We start from the raw sequence: 19,627 nt of genomic DNA, 5'->3' as shown, positions 1-19,627 counted from the left end.
AATTAAGTAAACATTGCTAGTTTACTGAATTAGTAGTTTTTCAAAATTGTGTCAACTGAATCCAAACTTCATTCAAATGAAAATAGAACAGTTACTTTTCAACAAAACAATAAAAAAAATGAATGAAGTGCTTTAGTAAAGATCCTCACAACATAATCTAAAACGCAACATTGGTCTTATTTTGTCATATAAAGTGCTGCAGAAAAAAGCATCAAAGAATCAAAAACATTGATGAAAACTTCTATTCAGTACAACAGCACTACTGCTTGTGAGATATAGGTTCAACACAAGTAATATTTTTCTGTCGCATTTTCTTAAACTTTACGCATCAACCTTTATTTTGACATGAAGGCTTTTTCGGCTCTATGTTTTTGACGGTAATTTCACACTTCAGGATAAGACGTATGTTATATGACCCAGTGTGATTATTTAAGCACAAAATGAAGCGATTAAATTATATAAATATACTATATAGTCTGCAGGTGCTGCACGCTTCACAGTTAATGAGCGCTCCCTTCCATCATCTACTACAACATGCACAGTGCACGATGTTTATACAATGTGGTGTTTTGATCAGTCTGTGTTTTCAGCATATGAGCAGCTTCACATATTCACTTTGCAGCATGCATCACATGCAGACTGTATATTTATTTAATGAAATCACATCTGTTTGCGGTTTACTTATCACACTAGGACCTATCACAATTTTAATTTGATTAATTGTCAATTTCTGTGTAAAAGGAGTAACCGAACACGCACTCAAATAAGCATATGAGCATTTGAAAGCAGTCGTGTCAGTCAGACAGGGTGCAGGGATCGAGTCTGTGCTCCGTACTGGTACTGTAGAGACACTGGTATTGTTACGTCTTTTTTATTTAAGTACCAAATTGCTACCAAAGTACCGGTACTTTTGACAACACTAGTCGGAACTGTCCGTTTTCTGAAGAAATATCTATATGGCAAGTTAACATTGCAAAATTGGCCTTTTAAAGCACAAAACCTTAATGCACAGCTGCAATTTGACTAAAGTTGCATTTTTTTCCAACAGTAACTGTTGGGAGAGGCATAACTTGACCTAACCCTCCTTCCCAAATGAAGCGCATCTGCACTCCTCATCAGCCAAAGAATTATTGTTCCAAGTTACATCTCAACCAAATTCTTCAAATAGCGAGAGTTCTCCTTTTCATTTTCACTGCACTGTCCCGGATCCTTCAAATCTAATTCACATTTGGTTAATAGGTCATCAAGTCTTTTAAAGTGCAACCTCACAAAGTGTCCTGAAATTCATAAACACCAGGCACAGGCGGTTCTATAGCTCAGCATTTTATGGCGATTCAATACAGAGGGCAGAGAGAGGGCAATGACATCATCCTAAACCAAGAGAGACAGGATTTATGCAGTCCAACCTCTTCGAAAATCAAAATAATTGGGCTTTGAATTAAACAAATCGAAGTGGAACATAATCCAAACAGAGGAGGTCATTTTAAGCTGCAACATCTACCAAAAGTCTTTTCAACTGATAGCACACGTACATCCCTTAGATGTCTGTTTCAGATCTTTTCATCTGGAAAGCATCACAATCAAATCAAGATCTGCTAAACATTTTAAAAAGATCAGATTTACAAACATTCTAAATCATAAACGTCTCAAAGACATCTGCTGAACATCTTATTGACATCTGAGAGGAAACGTCTTACAACAACCAAAAAAAATACGTCTTCCAGATGTAAGCACACACAACAAATAGACATCTGGATGATGTACGTGAGCTATCAGGGTATGGTTCTTTTTCCAGTGTTTTTTGCGACTTTTGAGTCAGTTAGAGCAGAAATATTGTGTAAAATGGTTCCGTTTAACTTTTGTGTGCTTCTTAGGAATTATTCAATTGTAATTGCTATCATGAATATGCATTATAGCCTATCGGCACGCATTATTGGCAATCAGCCACCCTGCTCTCTAGATATCAGCCAATAAAATAAAAAAAACACCAGATATTTCAGATTAATGCTTGATCGATATGGCTTAATCAGTGACTCTTATATTTTTCAGTTGTATCTCTCTCCCCCAATCTGTATATTTGGTTTCATCCTTGCTTTGACCCCACAGTCACAGTTGAAAATGAGCAGATTAAATTCAGACTCAGCAACTGTGGTGCATCAGGACTGTCACACATCCAAAGACGTCATCTCTTTCCCATCCATCCATGATCCCAAATGGTCAGAAGTCTCAAGATGGGCATCTTTAACCTCCAACATTAACCCTTTGTAAATTCATGTCATAACATGGCCTGATCAAGAACAAATAACCCCCACAATAGGTAGATGAAATCATTGTTTCTTTAGACAATGGTCCATGGGTTGTTATTCGACCATCCTCACTCTTTGTTGTCAAACCGATGCGGTTTGTGGTGTCTTTCAGTTCTCACCTTGCTCCAGGTCTCTCTGGTCGTACCATGGCTCATCCTCCTCCGTTACAAACTCCTCCATCCTGCCGGCACGGAGCATCAGTCACTCGCGGTTAACGGGCTGCCCGGAAGCTCAAAGATGTGCCGATCTATCAAAGCGATAAAAACAAATGATCACGGATCACAGATGTTCCAACCTGACACTTTTTAGGCATTTATGCAGTATACTTACAATTGCGAAAAGCAATTTCCTAAGCGTTAAGACTGAACACAGCGTTAAAAAGACATAACCACCTATTTTTACGGTTTATTGGTAAATAATTGTCCTTTCATGCAGATGCAGCCTCCGCGGTAGAGTGATCCGCTCAATGCTGCGACAATACATTAATTTCACAATGACAGCTCGTTACTTACTGCAAATACACTCTCCGTTTGGGTGAAATATTCCGGCATGCCAAGAGAAATTTTCTACGAGATCAAAAATGTCATACTGCTGCCATTTAGTTCTGTCACATTCAACCCCTCCCACTCACAGCCGTGCATAGCGCAGATATCTCTCCTCGTCCTCTTTGTTGAGTTCCTAACAACATCCCCGTTGGTTTCGCCCGAACTGTTCAGTTTAATATTCATGAGCTACGAATTCACTATTGGAAGACTGCCAGGCCACGTCACCACATTCTATTAATATTCAAGATCCAAGCCTCCACCATTGGAACGGTATAAACAACGTCCTTGCGACGTAATTAATATTCATGAGCCGAATCGTAGTCGGCTGAATCGTATAAAGCCTACTTTCAAGAAAAAGTCAAAACTCATGAGAGAATTAAAGGATTATTCCGGGTTTAATACAAGTCAAGCTCAGTCGACAACATTTGTGGCACAATGTTGATTACCACAAAAAAGTATTTCGACGTTTCCCTCCTTTTCGTTAAATTAAAAAACGTCTGGGTTACAGTGAGGCACTTACAATGGATGTGAATGGGAGCCAATCCGTAAACATTAAAATACTCACTGTTTCAAAAGTATAGACACAACACGTAAACAATATGCGTGTTAACATGATTTTAGTGTGATAAAATCACTTACTCACCTTTTCTGTGTAAAGTTACCGTATATCCAATTTTACAACTTCATTGCCATGATGACATCACGTCGTGAACCCTAAAATGTCCATAAAAACGACGATCTAAACAACTTTACAGCTCAAATAATTAATGCAAGTGATTTTATAAAATTATAAGCTGTACATTTCTGCCTTTAAACCCCCCAAAAATTAGCCCCCATTCACTTCCATTGTAAGCACCACACTGTAACCTCCATTTTTTTTTTTTTTTTTTTTTTTTTAAAAGAAAAGGAGGGACAGTCAAGGTTATGCCACAAATGTTGTTGACGTTATTAATATTATAATAAGAGTCCAATTTTAGCCAGGTTAATTTCACCAAATGTCAAAAAAAAAATAATAATAATAATAATAATAATAATAATATTAAACCACATAAATAAATAAATAAATAAATAAGGAATTACAATTAAGAAAATGAATCCGAAATTCAGGACCATTAGGATTTCTTAGCATTGTGATTTTTCATTTATTTTTTCTGGACAATTAAACACATTTTACCCCTAATTCTCATTATTACAGTGTTTTATTTTAATGTATTAAAGTAAAACATTACTGATATGTAGTTCTGTTTGATTAAAATTAGCATATTTATTATGCATAAGCAAAGCCATTGCCATTGGCTAGGCTACCAAGCCACGTCACCATAGCCTATTAATATGTATGATTCAGACCACTGCCATTGGACGGTCACCATACAAGTCCTTGGTCATCATACTTTCCTCCTCCACTAAGAGGAAACACTGCACACAATAATCACGTTTGTTCGGGAATCTGAGGGCTGTGAAGAGGGATAATTAGGGCTCTTCACTCAGCAATGACTGTGGGCTCAGTGGAGCGATAAACTTGTTTATTGCAAGCAGGTTTCCTGCTGGGAGACAATCACATGTTTAAGATGTAATTTCAGAAGTGCCTAATAATAGCGCAAAGGAGGTTTAATGAAGAGAGACATAATTTTTTTTTTTTTTTTTTTTTGCTTTCATAAAACTGAAAAGCAAGAAAAAGACATAAAAAAAATAGAGAGACACCTGAGAAATGTAACAAATTGAAGTAAACATGGCAAATGATGTCACATCATTTACTCACCTCATGTCTTTCCAAACCTGAATGACTTTCACAACTGCCCAAATACTGAAGAATTTTCAGGGAGCTTTTTTCAATATGTGGACAGTTTATAGTGACCATGTCTGAAAAGCTCTAAAAAACAAACCTAATAAAAGTAATTCAACTTGAGCACTATATTCCCATATTATAACTTTGAACAGACCAAAATGAAATTACAGTCTTTGTATGGAAAAGAGCTGTGCAATGATAAGTAAATAATAATGACAAAATGATCATTTTGGGGTGAACTGTTCCTTTAAATGACTCATTGTAAAATACCTCGTCATTTTCCATTTGCGCACATTTGCCTTTTAATGTAGTACAGTTCATTCTACTCTAAGTGCATTATCAGCTACTAATGCTACATAACAGTTATTGCGGCCCATAGCTTGTACAGACTTCAAAAAGAAATCAGCATCCTTTAGCAGTTCATGTTAATGTGCAAAGTATACTTGAATGAATCCCTCGATACAACTGAGATATACAGCAGCAAGTTGCTAAACATACAGTTTTTCTGACAATGAAGGGATTTCCAGAGGTTTTGGTGAAGAGATAAAAAAAGACACATTTCTATCTGTCCCCGACTTTCAAGTGTCTCCAGTCCGACTCACTCTCACAGCATTGTATCTTACTGAAGAAACACTTGATGAGGCTTTTTGCTTGCATTTTCACTGTGAATTACAAAAAAATAAATAAATCATGAAATGGCAAATCAGCACTGGAGAAACTGATGAAGTTGTTGGTTTATCACTTGGTTAAAGATGTCCTCACCTTTGCCTCGGTATGAAGTTTTTCCTTCAGTAAGAAGATGGGAGAGGAAACGGGCAAAGGATTTGAACAAATCCTGCGGACAAAATGATTTAAAGACGCAATTGTCAGTGTAACAGAATATGATTTCCTTAACTAATTTTTCACATATGGACTGAATATCTACAACAGTACTTACCTTAGTTGCAAATTTGCCCTTTTTGTAGAATGGATCCAGACAGTGGACCACAATATCTGCAGCTTCCTTAAGTGTCACAGGCTTTTGTGAAATCTCAGCAGCATCTCCATTCATTGTGTCAAACTGTGCCTCTTGCACCACAGGGTAAAATGTTACTCTCTTGATTTCCTTCAGCAGGCGGCTGCGTTTTGCAGGAGGAGATGGCGTTTTGTCGTCAGCCCTTTCCTCACATGACTGAAGCAAAGAAAATGTATTTTAATGAAAAATATTTGACATGAGCTTTTGAAGAAGTGTTAAAGGGGTCATATCATACTTTTATTTTATCATTTTTTTCCACTTCTAAAGTTGTCAGTTATTTAGTTAATGTAAACTATTTTACATCCTCTCGTTTTGTTGCTGCTATGCCTTTAAATTTCTGTGTAAACGCTCTCTTAGTATGTGAAATTATTAACAGCGCTTTGCTGCGCCACTTGCACACAAGCTGCGGGTTTGCTGTCGTAAACAAAATATTTTCAGCTGTTGCATCCTTCAATGACAGCCTTTTTCTGAAACCTGAATTACATGGTGACCGATTCATAAAACAACCTGGGCTGAAATAAGCTGCACAAACTGTTAAGATCAGGCTGAAATGATTAAGGTTCTTGTTAAAAATATACTTCATCCACTTATTTTTAGTATTGCTGTCAGTCAATTTAAATATTTAAAACGCATGATTTTTCACAGTTAAATACGATTAATCTCGTGTTTTTCATAGTTAAACGCGATTACTCTCGTGATTTTTCATAGTTAAACACAATTAATCTTGTGATTTTTCATAAACACGATTCATCTAGTGATTTTCCATAGTTAAACACGAATAATCTCGTGATTTTTCATAAACGCGATTAATCTCATGTTTTTTCATAGTTAAACACGATTAATTGTGTGATTTTTCATAGTTAATCAAGATTAATCGCATGATTTTTCATAGTTAAACACGATTAATTGTGTGATTTTTCATAGTTAAACACGAATAATCTAGTGATTTTTCATAGTTAATCATGATTAATCGCATGATTTTTCAGTTAAATGTGATTAATCTCATGATTTTTCATAGTTAAACCTGATGAATCACATGATTTTTCATAGTGAATCAAGATTAATCACATGATTTTTCATGGTTAAACACGAATAATCTAGTGATTTTCCATAGTTAAAAACAAATAATCTCGTGATTTTTCATAGTTAAACCTGATTAATCACATGATTTTTCATAGTGAATCACGATTAATCGCGTGAATTTTCATAGTTAAAACATGATTTATCTCGTGATTTTCTTTCTTTCCTTTTTTTAACGACATGCCAGCTTCTATGGCTATATTCATGGTGAGAGCCAGTTTAGTTATTCAAGAGTAAAACTAAAAAAGGTGTTTGATTAATTTTTTCTAAAAACCCTAAATTAGGATTTACTTGATTAAAAACCTTTTCAAAAGTGTCAACAGAATAATATAGGTTCCTCAAGTGTGTAGAAGCGTTACAGTCCAGTAAGACATGTTTAATGGACAGTGGGCTTTGACAGGATGGGCACTTTGTTGAATTTTCTCCAGATAGTAAAAATTGGTGTGTGAGCATTGCGTGTCCTATCCGGCATCGGGTGTAAGTGACTTGATCCCAACAATTATTAAAAGTGAATACGTGTCTTGTCCCAACAACAGGATTTATTTCCCGTAATTTGTTGGTTAAACATTGATCCCATTCTGACTGCCATTTGTTTTTAGTGTATACGTTTAAAGTTGGTTTTAGGTCTGTGAATGGAATAGAGCATTTTACTGGTTCTGAGGATAATGCTTCTTTGGCAGCTCTATCTGCTTGTTCATTTCCAGAGATTCCTGAGTGGCCAGGTACTCAGCAGAAAATAATACTAAAGTTCTTTGATTCCAGAGACGACACTTTGTATAAACTCTTCACGAATGTTGGGTGATTGGTTCTTATAGACTCCAATGCTTCCAGACATGATTCAGAATCAGTTATCATTAAAAAGGATTTCTGTGGAACAGTCTCAATGAACTTCAGTGCTAGTAATAGCATTTGCCTCTGTAGCGAAAACTGAACTTTGGTCGGGGATGCGGATGTCTTGACGGAGTTGACTTGTTGCAAAGGCTGCTGCAACTTGATTTCCTGATTTGGATCCATCTGTGTATACTGGGATATGTTGTGGGAACACTGCTCTTATATCCAGGAAATGTTGGTAGTTTTTGATTTTTGGTTTCTTGTTAAATCCAGATGGATTTTGGGCTTTTTGAGATCCCATGGGGAGATTTAGCAAAAAAGTGTCTGCTCCAGAATGTTTAGATCCACTTTCGGATTCTCCAGATGGGTTACTTTTTACACGTAGGCCAAATGGATGAATGTGACTTGGTTTTCTTTCATATAGCATTGAATTTTGAATTGAAAAACTGCTGGATAGGCTGAATTTTCTTTATTTGTTTTCAGTTTGATTGCATATTGTAGGGTCAGCATTAAGCGTCTGATTTCCAAGGAAGGTTCATTGGCTTCCACATATAAACTTTTGAATTGGTGATGTTCTGTATGCTCCTAAGGCCAGTCAAATACCTTGGTGGTGAACGGAATCTAGAAGTCGTATGCTGATCCATAAATGATGCTTCCATAGTCCAGCTTTGAGCGAATCAAGGTTCTGTACAGATTCATAAGAGTTGAACTGTCTGCTCCCCATTTGGTTTTGGATAAAACCTTTAAAACGTTCATAGCTTTAAAACATAAAAGACAGGGATAAAAGACAGCTTGCTATCAAAGTTGATACCAAGGAACCTGTTCTCTTTAACAACTTTGATGTCATCTACATATAAACTACAATGAACATCAGAACCAGTGACTTTCGCAATGCTGTCTATTTTAATACTAAAGAGAGTTACAGATAGAATACTACCTTGAGGTCTGAGCAACAAGGTGATCTAGATCAGTGTGTGTCAAGTTTGAATTTGGAGGAATGTAGATCGAAACAGCTGTGATGGTTTTCTGCAGAGTCAGTCATACTGCTGTCACCTGTAGGTTGCTTTTAATATTTATATGACTGTGGATCACATCATTTCTTATTAAAATGGCTGTACCACCGGAAGCCCGCTTGTCATTGGGACCGAAGGTATTAAAAATTTTAAAAGAGAGAGTACAATCTGATGGTAATTGTGTTTCCTGAAGACATATGGCTATAGGATTGGTGACTGCAATTAAACGTTGTAGTTCCGTAAAATTAGCCCTGATACCATGACAGTTCCATTGGATGATAACATTCTCCATTACCTGTTAGGAAGAACAGGGACAGTTGGTCTGATTTTGCCTTTAGGGGACGGACTTCTACTATGATGTTCCCTCTCTTTCATTTCCACATCTCTAGTTTGCCTGGTCTTTGAAGTTTCGTCCTGGGGTGCTTTTGATTGTGAAGAGCTTGCCATTCTATTGTTCTTAGTTGCTTTTTGGTTCTCTGTTATTGAGCTCTGATTGGAATGGATGTCATTTAGAAGAGTTTCACTCTGAGTTCCTGTATTCTTCGTCTTTGGGGAGTATTACTATAATTTATAGTTTGGGGTTTATCTTTGTGCATCCAGGTAATATCTGTCTGGCAATCTATTGTTCTCACAACTTTTTTTGCAGCAGATGTGAAGGTTTTATTCAGAGTAAACATAGGGACAGCAGCCACCATTTGCTTCAAGATAACTGATTCTCTTAGTGCATCTGATCTTCTGTATTTCTTTTCTGTATTCGTTTTGATACAGCTGGGTGGTCACCTGAGCAGTTACATAATTTAGGTGGTTTTTCACAACCATCTTTGTCGTGGCCCTCCTCCCCACAGTTGCAACAGGTATGTTTGTTGTTCTCGTGATTTTTCATAAACGCGTGTTTAATTAATTGTGTGATTTTTCGTAGTTAATCATGATTAATTGCATGATTTTTCAAAGTGAATCGCGATTAATCTCGTAATTTTTTCATAGTTAAACCATGACTAGGCAGGGCAAGTTTTGGATGACTTTGAAAGCTTTGATCAGGTAATTTTTGCAGCTCAGTTTCAATTGAGCGCAACAATCAGGTCCTGGATGTAAACTTTGGATTTTCCACATGGGAACTGATTATTAATGATAACCTATAAACCATCAAAGACAGACCTACTGTGAGCTCTTCGTTTTTTAATCAATGGTACATGCTTCTGTTGAAGTCATCAGTCCACATTATTTCAACAAATCATGTTTAATAGCAGAATTCCTGCTGAAGAACTAAGAACTAAACTACCCATGATCCTGAAGGGGAAAAAACCCACTACTTAAAGAATTGCAGCTAACAAAGTATGCCAAAAGAGCTCTGTAACATCCGTCCTCAAACTACTTATATATTTGTATTATATGTCTAAATAATTTGTGACCAACTTGTTTTCCCAGTTACTTACCAACTTAACATTTGGTTAGATTTAGGGTAATGGACGAACTAGCCAATTAAACACTAGCTTAAGGGTCTTCACATGGTCTTCCCAAGTCTTTGTAAAGAAGAATGAATGAATGAATGTTAAATTTATATAGCGCTTTTCTGACACTACACTCAAAGCGCTTTACACAGTGAACAGGGGAATCTTCTCAACCACCACCAGTGTGCAGCATCCACCTGGATGATGCGACGGCAGCCATAGTGCACCTGTATGCTCACCACACACCAGCTATTGGTGGAGAGGAGAGAGTAGAGTTATAGAGCCAATTACTGGATGGGGATTATTAGGAGGCCATGACTGCGAAGGGCCAATGGGGGGAATTTGGCCAGGACACTTCTCGTAAAGAGTAGGGGTGGGTAACACTTTATTTTGATGGTCCCAAGTAGATATTTAACTGACTATAAGTGACTTATTAGTGATTATCAACTGACTTGCTATAGCTAGTAAACAGTGTTTCAACAAACATTCAACAGACTTTCAGTAGCCTGTATATAGACCTTTATTAATGATCTTTTAATGAACTGAAGTTCTCAACAATAATGTAAGTAGGTCATTAATAGAGGTCTATATACAGGCTACTGAAAGTCTACTGAATGTTTGTTGAAACACTGTTTACTAGCTATAGCAAGTCAGTCGATAAGCTGTTATTTTGCTGCTGTTATACAGGCTATTGATAGTCTACTGAATGTTTGTTGAAACACTGTTTACTAGCTATAGCAAGCCAGTTGATAAGTCACTTATAGTCAGTTAAATATGTACTTGGGACCATCCAAATAAAGTGTTACCTAGGGGTGTAACCCCGGTGTTTTTAATGACCACAGAGATTCAGGACCTTGGTTTAACGTCTCATCTGAAGGACAGTACCTTTTTACAAGGTCATGAGAGAACCCTTTGAGCACAACGAGAGGGTGCTCAAAGGGTTCTCTCATGACCAAGGTCGGCTGGAGAGAGGCAATTGGCATATACAGTCTTGTACTTTTGTCTCTTTTCTGATTTTCAAATACTTTTATCTTTACCTCAAAATCTTATAAGCTTTGATTCACGTTGGAGCTGGTTGGTTTGGTTCATGGCTTAGAACTCTTTAATGAAGGATTTTAAAAGATCTCTATGGATAAAATTATTGGGACAACACTTCTGGGACCAGGATGGGCAATGTTGTGCACTATAAATAGTATTTTTGGACTGAGGAAGGAAGTTTTCAGTTAATATAGTATAATGAACTATTAATAAATATAAAAATTGTAAAAAATCAAGGGAAATTCTTATGATAGGACCCCTTTGATAAGAGTAATTGTTACTTGTTCCGGTGGACTTTGTTGGCCATTAGACTTCTGCTCTGCTCTGAATGGACAGTAAGAAAACAGAACAAATCATGTTGAAAACATTCAAGTAATTTCATCCATGACAAACATGAATCAAACTGATTTGAGAAAGGGTCTTCTTCCATCCTACCCCTCAAGCTCTTGATCTGCAGTGACCTCTGATTTTAGCCCCATCTCGTCCAGCTTGGGCATCACTTCGGCAGGGGGTCTTACATTCACATCAGGGTTCTCCATAAGACCAGCATTCTCTGAAGTGCTTTCAGCATCTATAAAGTTGCTATTCATTGCAGTAAAGTCATTGACATTAGATGAAGGTGAGTGATCCTGAGATGTGACTACAACAGGGCTTTCTTCCTTTGGCTCTGGTAGAACACTTCCTTCTTTTATTTGGGAGCTGTCTACGTGCTTTTTTCCAAAATACTGTGATATACAGTGTGTCTCTTTGGCTGCTTCTGCTAGTTTTTGCTGTTTCTTGGTGAGTTTTTTGCTCGGGCTGCTCAGGGAGGAAGTTGTGCTGCTCTTGGCTTTGACAGAAGATGAGGTGGAAGACGTTATTTTACTGCTTTTCATCTTAGGTTTTCCTTCTGTTTCCTCCTCCTCTTCCTCACAGATGGGGTCTTCAGGCATTTCATCCACAGTAAGAGACTCTTTCTGAGAGTTCTTCAGAAGATCTCCTGCTGTCTGAAACAGGCTGGATGAACCACGGAATCCTGCACCTACTCGCTTTCTTTTCAGCTAGAAAAAAGAAAAAGTAGTAAACTATTTCATCAATTTTCTAGCTTAATTGTGGATGTAATTTGATTGAATTTCAGCTTTTGTTATGTATAAATTTGTGTTTATAAATTAAAGGTAACATAGAATAAAATTCAACAATAGATTTTCATCAAAATTTTATAATTTTCTCCATCTCTGAATCAACTTTACTTTTCAGCTGATGTAACCAAGGTCAATTAATTTGATTTTGCCCAATCAAATCTCAACTTAAGGTATGATAAATTTAAGTCCAGGGATGCAGACTCGTAAGAGGTGAAAGGTTGAGTAAGTCATAGCATGTGTTCCAGAGTTGCATTTTTAGTTTAGTTTAAAAGCTTTTTTTGAAGTGTTTGAACTTTAAGTGCCCATTTCAAGTTATTTTAATAAATAAAATGTAGAAAATGTTACTAAACAAATTGGGCAAATTAGCCAAAAGGTGAGTAGCTTGCATCCCTGTGAGTCACATTAAATCATGTTATGTAAAGTCACGTTAAGTTATATTACATAAAGGTAATTGACATAATTACATTATGTCAGCTTACATCATGTCACATTAAGTCAAGGTAAATAAGTTATCTGTTACACTGACTTACATTAAGTATGATTACAGTTAGTCACGTTACATTAAGTTACATTGTTATGTAATGTTAAATTTAAGTCACGTTAGGTTACATGATGTTACGTTACATTAAGTCATGTTAAGCTACGTTAAGTCACATTAAGTTACTCCACGTTAAATTACGTCACATTAAATTTGTCATGTTAAGTCACGTTAAGCAACGCTACGTTATGTTAAATTACATTGTTACGTTAAGTTAATTTGTCATGTTATTTTAAAGTCACGTCAAGTTAAGTTACGTTGTGTCAAGTTATTGCATTAAGTTACGTCATGTTGAAGTTAAGTAACGTTAAGTTATTTTAAGTTACATAACGTTAAAGTTAAGTTGCATTACGTGAAGTCACGTTCTGTTAAGTCAACTTAAGTCAAGTTACATTAAGTTACTTGTTACATAATGTTACAGTTAAGTCACGTAAGGTTACGTTATGTTACTTTACGTAACATGAAGTCACGTTAAGTTACATTAAGTCAAGTGAAGTAATGTTAAGTCCCATTAAGGTTAAGTCACAATACGTTATGATGTTACGTTGTTACATCACTTTACGTCATGTTAAAGTAATGTTAAAATTAATTAAGTTACGTTAAGTCAAGTTAAGTAAAGTCCCATTAAGTCATTACAGTTATGTCATGTTAAGTCACAATAAGTTATAATGTTACGTTAAGTTACGTCACTTTACGTCATGTTAAAGTAATGTTAAAATTAAGTCACGTTAAGTTAATTAAGTCAAGTAATGTTAAGTCCCATTAAGTCATTACAGTTATGTCATGTTATGTCACAATAAGTTACGTTACGTCATGTTAAAGTTAAGTAATGTTAAAATTAAGTCACGTTAAGTTACGTTAAGTCAAGTAATGTTAAGTCCCATTAATTCAATACAGTTATATCATGTTAAGTCACAATAAGTTACGATGTTACATTAAGTTACGTCACTTTACGTCATGTTGAAGTTAAGTAATGTTAAAATTAAGTCACATTAAGTTACACTAAGTAATGTTAAGTCCCATTAAGTCATTACAGTTATGTCATGTTAAGTCACAATAAGTTACAATGTTACGTTAAGTTACGACACTTTACGTCATGTTAAAGTTAAATAATGTTAAAATTAATACACGTTAAGTTCCGTTACATTCCGTTATGTTAAATTACATTGTTACGTTAAGTTTTCACATTAAGTTGCGTTTCATGTTACATTGTTTATAAAAAAAACACACGTACAGAAAGTAATGTTTGAAAGGTGCTAAGTCCAAAAATGTGTCTAAAATCAAAAAAAGAGCTTGCACACGTACTTCCTGCACTAAAAAATATCCTTAATAAATAACCATGTGGTTAACATTTCGACCCACACAAAAGAGACTGAAGAAGACTGGGTCAAAAATTAACCACATGGTTATTTATTAAAGATATTTTTTGGAGCAGGAAGTCATTTCACATTTCATTAATTTACATTATGTTACGTTAAGCTACATTAAGTCATGTTAAATCACTTCAAGTCAAGTTATGTTGAGAAGGTGGGAACTGGGTTGCTGTCATTTTTATGTCAAGCATATGTTAATTTGTACGTTAATATATATGTGTGTGTGTTATTATATATACAGTATTTTCATAAGCATTTACATATATGTATCTGTAAGGAAATCATTTTCGGCTCACCGAGTAGACTTGTGAGGCTAAAGCGAAGCCCTGCAGATGTTCAGATTGAGATGAAGAGGTGGAGGGTGTTGGCTCTTCATTAGCTTTAGTTTGACTTTCATGGAAGTCACTGGTGGACGCAACATTTCCAGTCATACCCTTCTTCATCTCTGACACCTGGAATATTAGTTATTTTAATTATTAGTGTAATTTGTCATTTATCATTGATAAATGATCACATTTGTGCTTTAAATGAGATTAACATGTGATGATTTGATATGGCAGAGGATCATCAAGACTCACTCTCTTGAGAACTGCAGCCTTGTAGAGGTTTGCTGATTTACTGCCTCTGAAGATCTCATGCTCTATTTCCACAGCCTGATAGAGTGTGTCAGAGCTACAGAGAGAAGCAGAATGAGGATAAAAGAGCACAGAAAAACTGAGCAAACAATATTAGGGATGAGTTTAGCCCTTTATCACAACAGACACCACTCAAAAAAAGACTTCAAGAAGACATTAAGTCTAGGTGCCATTTTTGTGATTCGTAATAAAAATCACTCTTTTAAGCTATTTCAGAGCAAATGCATTAACATCAAGATGAATATTAAAAAATTTCAAAAGTATGGAAAACATTAAAACATAATTGTATTTAGCTATATCGCCCAGCTTTGTTGCTGGTGCATTGTTTGTTTGACCTCTGACCTGATGTCTGAATTACCTGGTCAGACACTCCTGGAGAAGAGACAGGCAGTGCTCTCTGCTCTAAAACACACACAAAACAGCTCTTTAATTGAACCAGTCTCATTCTAATTGCATTTTAGAATTGATGTTTGAGAGTGTAGTGCACATGTGTGTCAGCAGGGGACTCCCTACTCATTAGCTCTCACAGTACACAAATCATAGCATCCTCAAAAACAAGCTTTGCTCATCTTAACAGTGTGCTCTTGGATGGACTGAATCATATAATGCTGCTCAGTGAAATGGTTGCAAATGCTGGGAGTATGTCAAAGTACCATGGTATTACCATTCAAACCATCCCTTTACTATGATACTGCCACAGAACTTCTTTGTTAGGGTAATTTGGAAAACAAGCCTTTCTTTAGGAAAATGTCAAAATGGTTAATGGGCTGAATTTAAGTGACAGGTTTCTAGGTATATGAAATGGAAGGAAGCAAGGTGGTATAACGATGTTCAGGGCGTCCTGTTACCTTCACTGTAAGTCTTGGGATTCTCTGACTGCTGGCATCCTTCAACGGACAGTCAACATCTGATAAAACACCAACAATGTGAGGCTTTACACACATAATGTGTCACACTGAAAACAAAACTTCCTGAATCATGCATGTAACACTGTTATTTATGCAACAACTCGGGTACTGACCTGGTGGAACAAACGTGTCTTTTGCCACATCGGAACCCTTCAAATAATAAAACAAAAGACAAATGAACAAAGAGGGACAAACCAGAGCGATGCCATCATCATCAAGTCTTTCTTTCCCTCATAATAACCATGCTTTCTGTAAAAATACCATAGTTACTGTTAGAACTCTAAAATCATAATAAAATAAAATTTTTTGGTTTTACATTTTCTTAAAAAACTTGAGCTGGGCAGGAGGTTTCAGTAAAAATATTTGTTGTAATATTGTTACTTATAACTGGACGTTTCTTCAACTTTGGGTACGTTCACATCCCAGGAGTTGATTTTATTAAATTCAACAGATATTTTCCTATTTTTTTCTTTTTGCTACAGTGGCAAGAAAAAGTATGTGAACCCTTTGAAATTACCTGCATCTATGTATAAATTTGTCTTAACATCTGGTTTGATCTTCATCTAAGTTACAATGAACTAACATAATCTGTTTTAACTAATAACACACAAATTATTATATTGTTCTTGTACATACTGAATAAATAATTTAAACATTTATATTGTAGGTTGGAAAATGTATGTGAACCCCTAGCCTAATGACGTCAACAAAAGTTAGAGTCAGGAGTTTGCAAACCTGGCATCCAATTAATGAAACAAGACTGGAGGTGTGGGTTAGACCTACTTTGACTAATAAAAAGCACTCAAACATTTGGAGTTTGCCATTCACAAGAAGCATCTGCTGACGTGGACCATGCCACACAAAAAAAGAGATATCAGAAGACCTACGAACAACAATTGTTGCTTTGCATAAAGCTGGAAAGGGATACAGAGTTATCTCGATGAGCTCAGATATTAATCTTTCCACAGTTTCTTTAAAAACAAAAGTCTATACATAGAGACGATTTAGTACTGTGGCAACTCTTTCTAGAAGTGGCTGTCCAACCAAGATGACTCAAAGGGCACACCACAGAATGCTCAATGAGGTAAAAAAAAAAGAACCCTAGAATGACAGCTAAAGACTTGAAAGAATCATTGGAACTGGTTAACATCTCTGTTCATGAGTCTACTATACAGAAAACATTAAACAGGAATGCTGTCCATGGCAGGACACCATGAAGGAAGCCGCTGCTTTCCAACAAAAATATTGCTGCCCACCTGAAGTTTGCCAAAGACCACCTTGAGGCTCCACAATGCTACTGGAAAAATGTTTTGTGGACTGATGAAGGTTGAATTGTTTGAGAAGAACACACAGCACTACATATGGCATAAAAAGGGCACTGCATACCAACATGAAAACATCATCCCAACGCTGAAGTACGGTGGAGGAAGCATCATGATTTGGGGCTGCTTTGCTGCTTCGGGGCCTGGACCGCTTGCCATCATCGGGGGAAAAATGAATTCCCAAGTTTATCAAGATATCCTACAGGATAATGTCAGGGTGGCTGTGCGCCAGCTGAATCTCAGTAGAAGTTGGGTGATGCAGCAGGACAATAGCCCTAAACATCGAAGTAAATCCACTACAGAATGACTTTGATGAAGATGAGATCACATTTTATGACCAATTAATGCAGAAAACCAGCTAATTCCAAAGGGTTCACACACTTTTTTTGACACTGTATATGAAGGTCCCATTAAAACTGACTTAGAAACGTTTTTGCCTAATATATTTTTTAAAAGTTAGCATACTTGTTAACCAAGTCACCAAAAGTGTCAGTGAAGAGCATGCTTGAGATGAAATATGAGGCAAAATGATGTTTGAAGAAAACAAAGAAAATTCAAGGTGAATATCACTATATACTGGTGCATATAAACGAAAATGATTAAAATCCTCATGTTCATTTAGTGAAATACAGTAAGGAAACCATGCCTTGATTATTGATTGATTTTAACTTGATTTTTTTTTTTTATGAAACATTTTCAGTCTATTTTAAATCTCATTTCAGAAGCAAAGAAAGTTCTCTCTATTACATAAAGATTATGAAGATGCACATTTTTTTTCTTTGAAATAACTGATGGACTGATGAATCTTTCAAAATAATACCAGGTAATCAGGGTATCATGCAAACTTTAGTACATCTGTAGTTTCCTCAGATTTATGGAGGAGGCCTCAAACACACAGCTGGAAACATTTGTGGAGAACAGAAAGAAAGAGGGAGGAGGAATGTCCTGGCAAAGACTCAGACTGGGGGCGAATGGGGGTGGATTGTAGTTTAGTTGTTTTTTATGTGAATGTATTACTGTACTCTTGAGTTTGTTTGTGTGATTAAAAGCGAACACTTCAATCAGAGCAAATATTAAAGTGAAAGAGAAGGAGGGACAATTAACCACATTTCTCCCAATTCTCAAAACTGCAATGAACATAAAAAAAAACATAAAAAATGTAAATTGAAAAGTATTTGTACATCACGGTAGAATTAGTTTTATAGCCTTTAATTATACTGATTTAAATAAAATTAAAATAATTAGTTGTATTACAAGTCTCATTGACTTAGCATACAAAATGTACGTAATGAAGTCATCTTAAAGGAATATTCTGAGTTCAAAGTTAAGCTCAATCAAATCCATTTGTGGCATAATGTTGATTACCACGAAAAATAATTTCGACTCGTTCCTCCTTTTCTTTAAAAAAGCAAAAATCTGGGTTACAGTGAGGCACTTACAATGAAAGTGCATTTTTGGAGGGTTTAAACAGAAATGAGAAGCTTATAATTTTGTAAAAGCACATGCATTAATTCTTCTGTTAAAACTCATGTATTACTTGAGCTGTAAAGTTTAAGTCGTCGTTTTTACGGCCGTTTTAGGGTTTAAGGTGTTACATCGCCATAGCAACATAGTTGTAAAATTGGTTAGAACTTTAGTTATGATTAGTAAGCGATTTTATAACACAAAAATCACCTTAACATGCATATTGTTTGTATCTTGTGGCTATACTTTTGAAACAGTGAGTATTTTAACATTTACAGATTGACCCCATTACCTCCATTGTACGTGCCTCACTGTATCTTCCATTTTTGCTTTTATTTTTTTTAAGAAAAGGAGGAATGAGTCAAAACAAATGTTTGGGGTAATCAACATTATGCCACAAATGCTGTCGACTGAGCTCAACTTGTATTGAACCCGGAATATTCCTTTAATAAATACATAAAGAGCTCTGATTGGTCTTAATTTTTTGCATTATTTACATACTGAATTTCTAATTCGTCTTATAACTTTCTTGCATGTATTTAACCATTTACTCTTTCCATTTCAAAAACTGTGTTGTGTGTGGATTCTTGTGTACAGATGCATGCTAAGATTAATGATGCTGCATTTATGCAAAAAAAAAAAAAAAAAAAAACTTCCAAAAAACACTATTTATGCACAAATATTTATACATCTTAGTGGCATCTGTTGTCCTGCATTCAATGTATGCTTATAAAAAAATACTGTATTACAGTAATGAGAATTAAATGACAATCACCATCAGAATAAATATGAAGCACCAAATTACTCAAAATGAAATCATTTAAATAAATTATTAAATGCATAATAAAATGGTAAAAAACAAAAACTATTAAATTACCCATTAAATCACTAAACATATCAAAAAGCATCCCTTGTATTAAATTTTTTAGCATTATTTTTGGGCTGATTTTCCATCGTCTTTTCATTATGTACAATTTTATTATGTATTTAAATATTTACTTAATGATTTAATTTTTAGCAATTTAGCCCTCAATTAATAATAATAATAATAATAATAGAAAAAAAAAAAAAACTCAAAAAAGTAAAACATCCGGATGCATTACAGTGATCATAATGAGATTTTTTTGCATTGCAATAATGAGAATTTAGATGTAAAATGTGAAAATTCTCATGAAAATGTCATAGGCAAAAATCTTTTGTCAAT

General features: G+C 35.5%; 2 protein-coding genes across 2 annotated transcripts in view; both read right to left on the bottom strand.

Annotated features, from left to right (window-relative positions):
• The window catches only part of cdr2l (cerebellar degeneration-related protein 2-like), a 34,238-nt gene extending 31,208 nt beyond the window's left edge, over positions 1 to 3,030 (bottom strand). The window contains exons 1-2 of the mRNA XM_051715639.1: positions 2,819 to 3,030; positions 2,426 to 2,553 (exon numbers count right to left, since the gene is read on the bottom strand). Of these exons, the coding sequence (XP_051571599.1) occupies positions 2,426 to 2,504 (79 nt within the window). The 5' untranslated portion in view covers positions 2,505 to 2,553; positions 2,819 to 3,030. The remainder of the gene's footprint in view (positions 1 to 2,425; positions 2,554 to 2,818) is intronic.
• Positions 3,031 to 3,982: 952 nt separating this feature from the next.
• recql5 (RecQ helicase-like 5) overlaps positions 3,983 to 19,627 on the bottom strand; it is a 46,579-nt gene continuing 30,934 nt past the window's right edge. Inside the window, exons 10-19 of the mRNA XM_051715622.1 lie at positions 15,751 to 15,787; positions 15,578 to 15,636; positions 15,088 to 15,131; positions 14,673 to 14,766; positions 14,391 to 14,546; positions 11,498 to 12,102; positions 11,344 to 11,386; positions 5,575 to 5,808; positions 5,400 to 5,472; positions 3,983 to 5,299 (exon numbers count right to left, since the gene is read on the bottom strand). Coding sequence (XP_051571582.1) covers positions 5,199 to 5,299; positions 5,400 to 5,472; positions 5,575 to 5,808; positions 11,344 to 11,386; positions 11,498 to 12,102; positions 14,391 to 14,546; positions 14,673 to 14,766; positions 15,088 to 15,131; positions 15,578 to 15,636; positions 15,751 to 15,787 — 1,446 coding nt within the window. The 3' untranslated portion in view covers positions 3,983 to 5,198. The remainder of the gene's footprint in view (positions 5,300 to 5,399; positions 5,473 to 5,574; positions 5,809 to 11,343; positions 11,387 to 11,497; positions 12,103 to 14,390; positions 14,547 to 14,672; positions 14,767 to 15,087; positions 15,132 to 15,577; positions 15,637 to 15,750; positions 15,788 to 19,627) is intronic.

Source organism: Myxocyprinus asiaticus, chromosome 14 (assembly GCF_019703515.2).
Source record: "Myxocyprinus asiaticus isolate MX2 ecotype Aquarium Trade chromosome 14, UBuf_Myxa_2, whole genome shotgun sequence".
NCBI classification, from domain to species: Eukaryota; Metazoa; Chordata; class Actinopteri; order Cypriniformes; family Catostomidae; genus Myxocyprinus; species Myxocyprinus asiaticus.
Note: the sequence above shows the minus strand (reverse complement) of the source record. Positions and strands in the feature narration are given on the sequence as shown.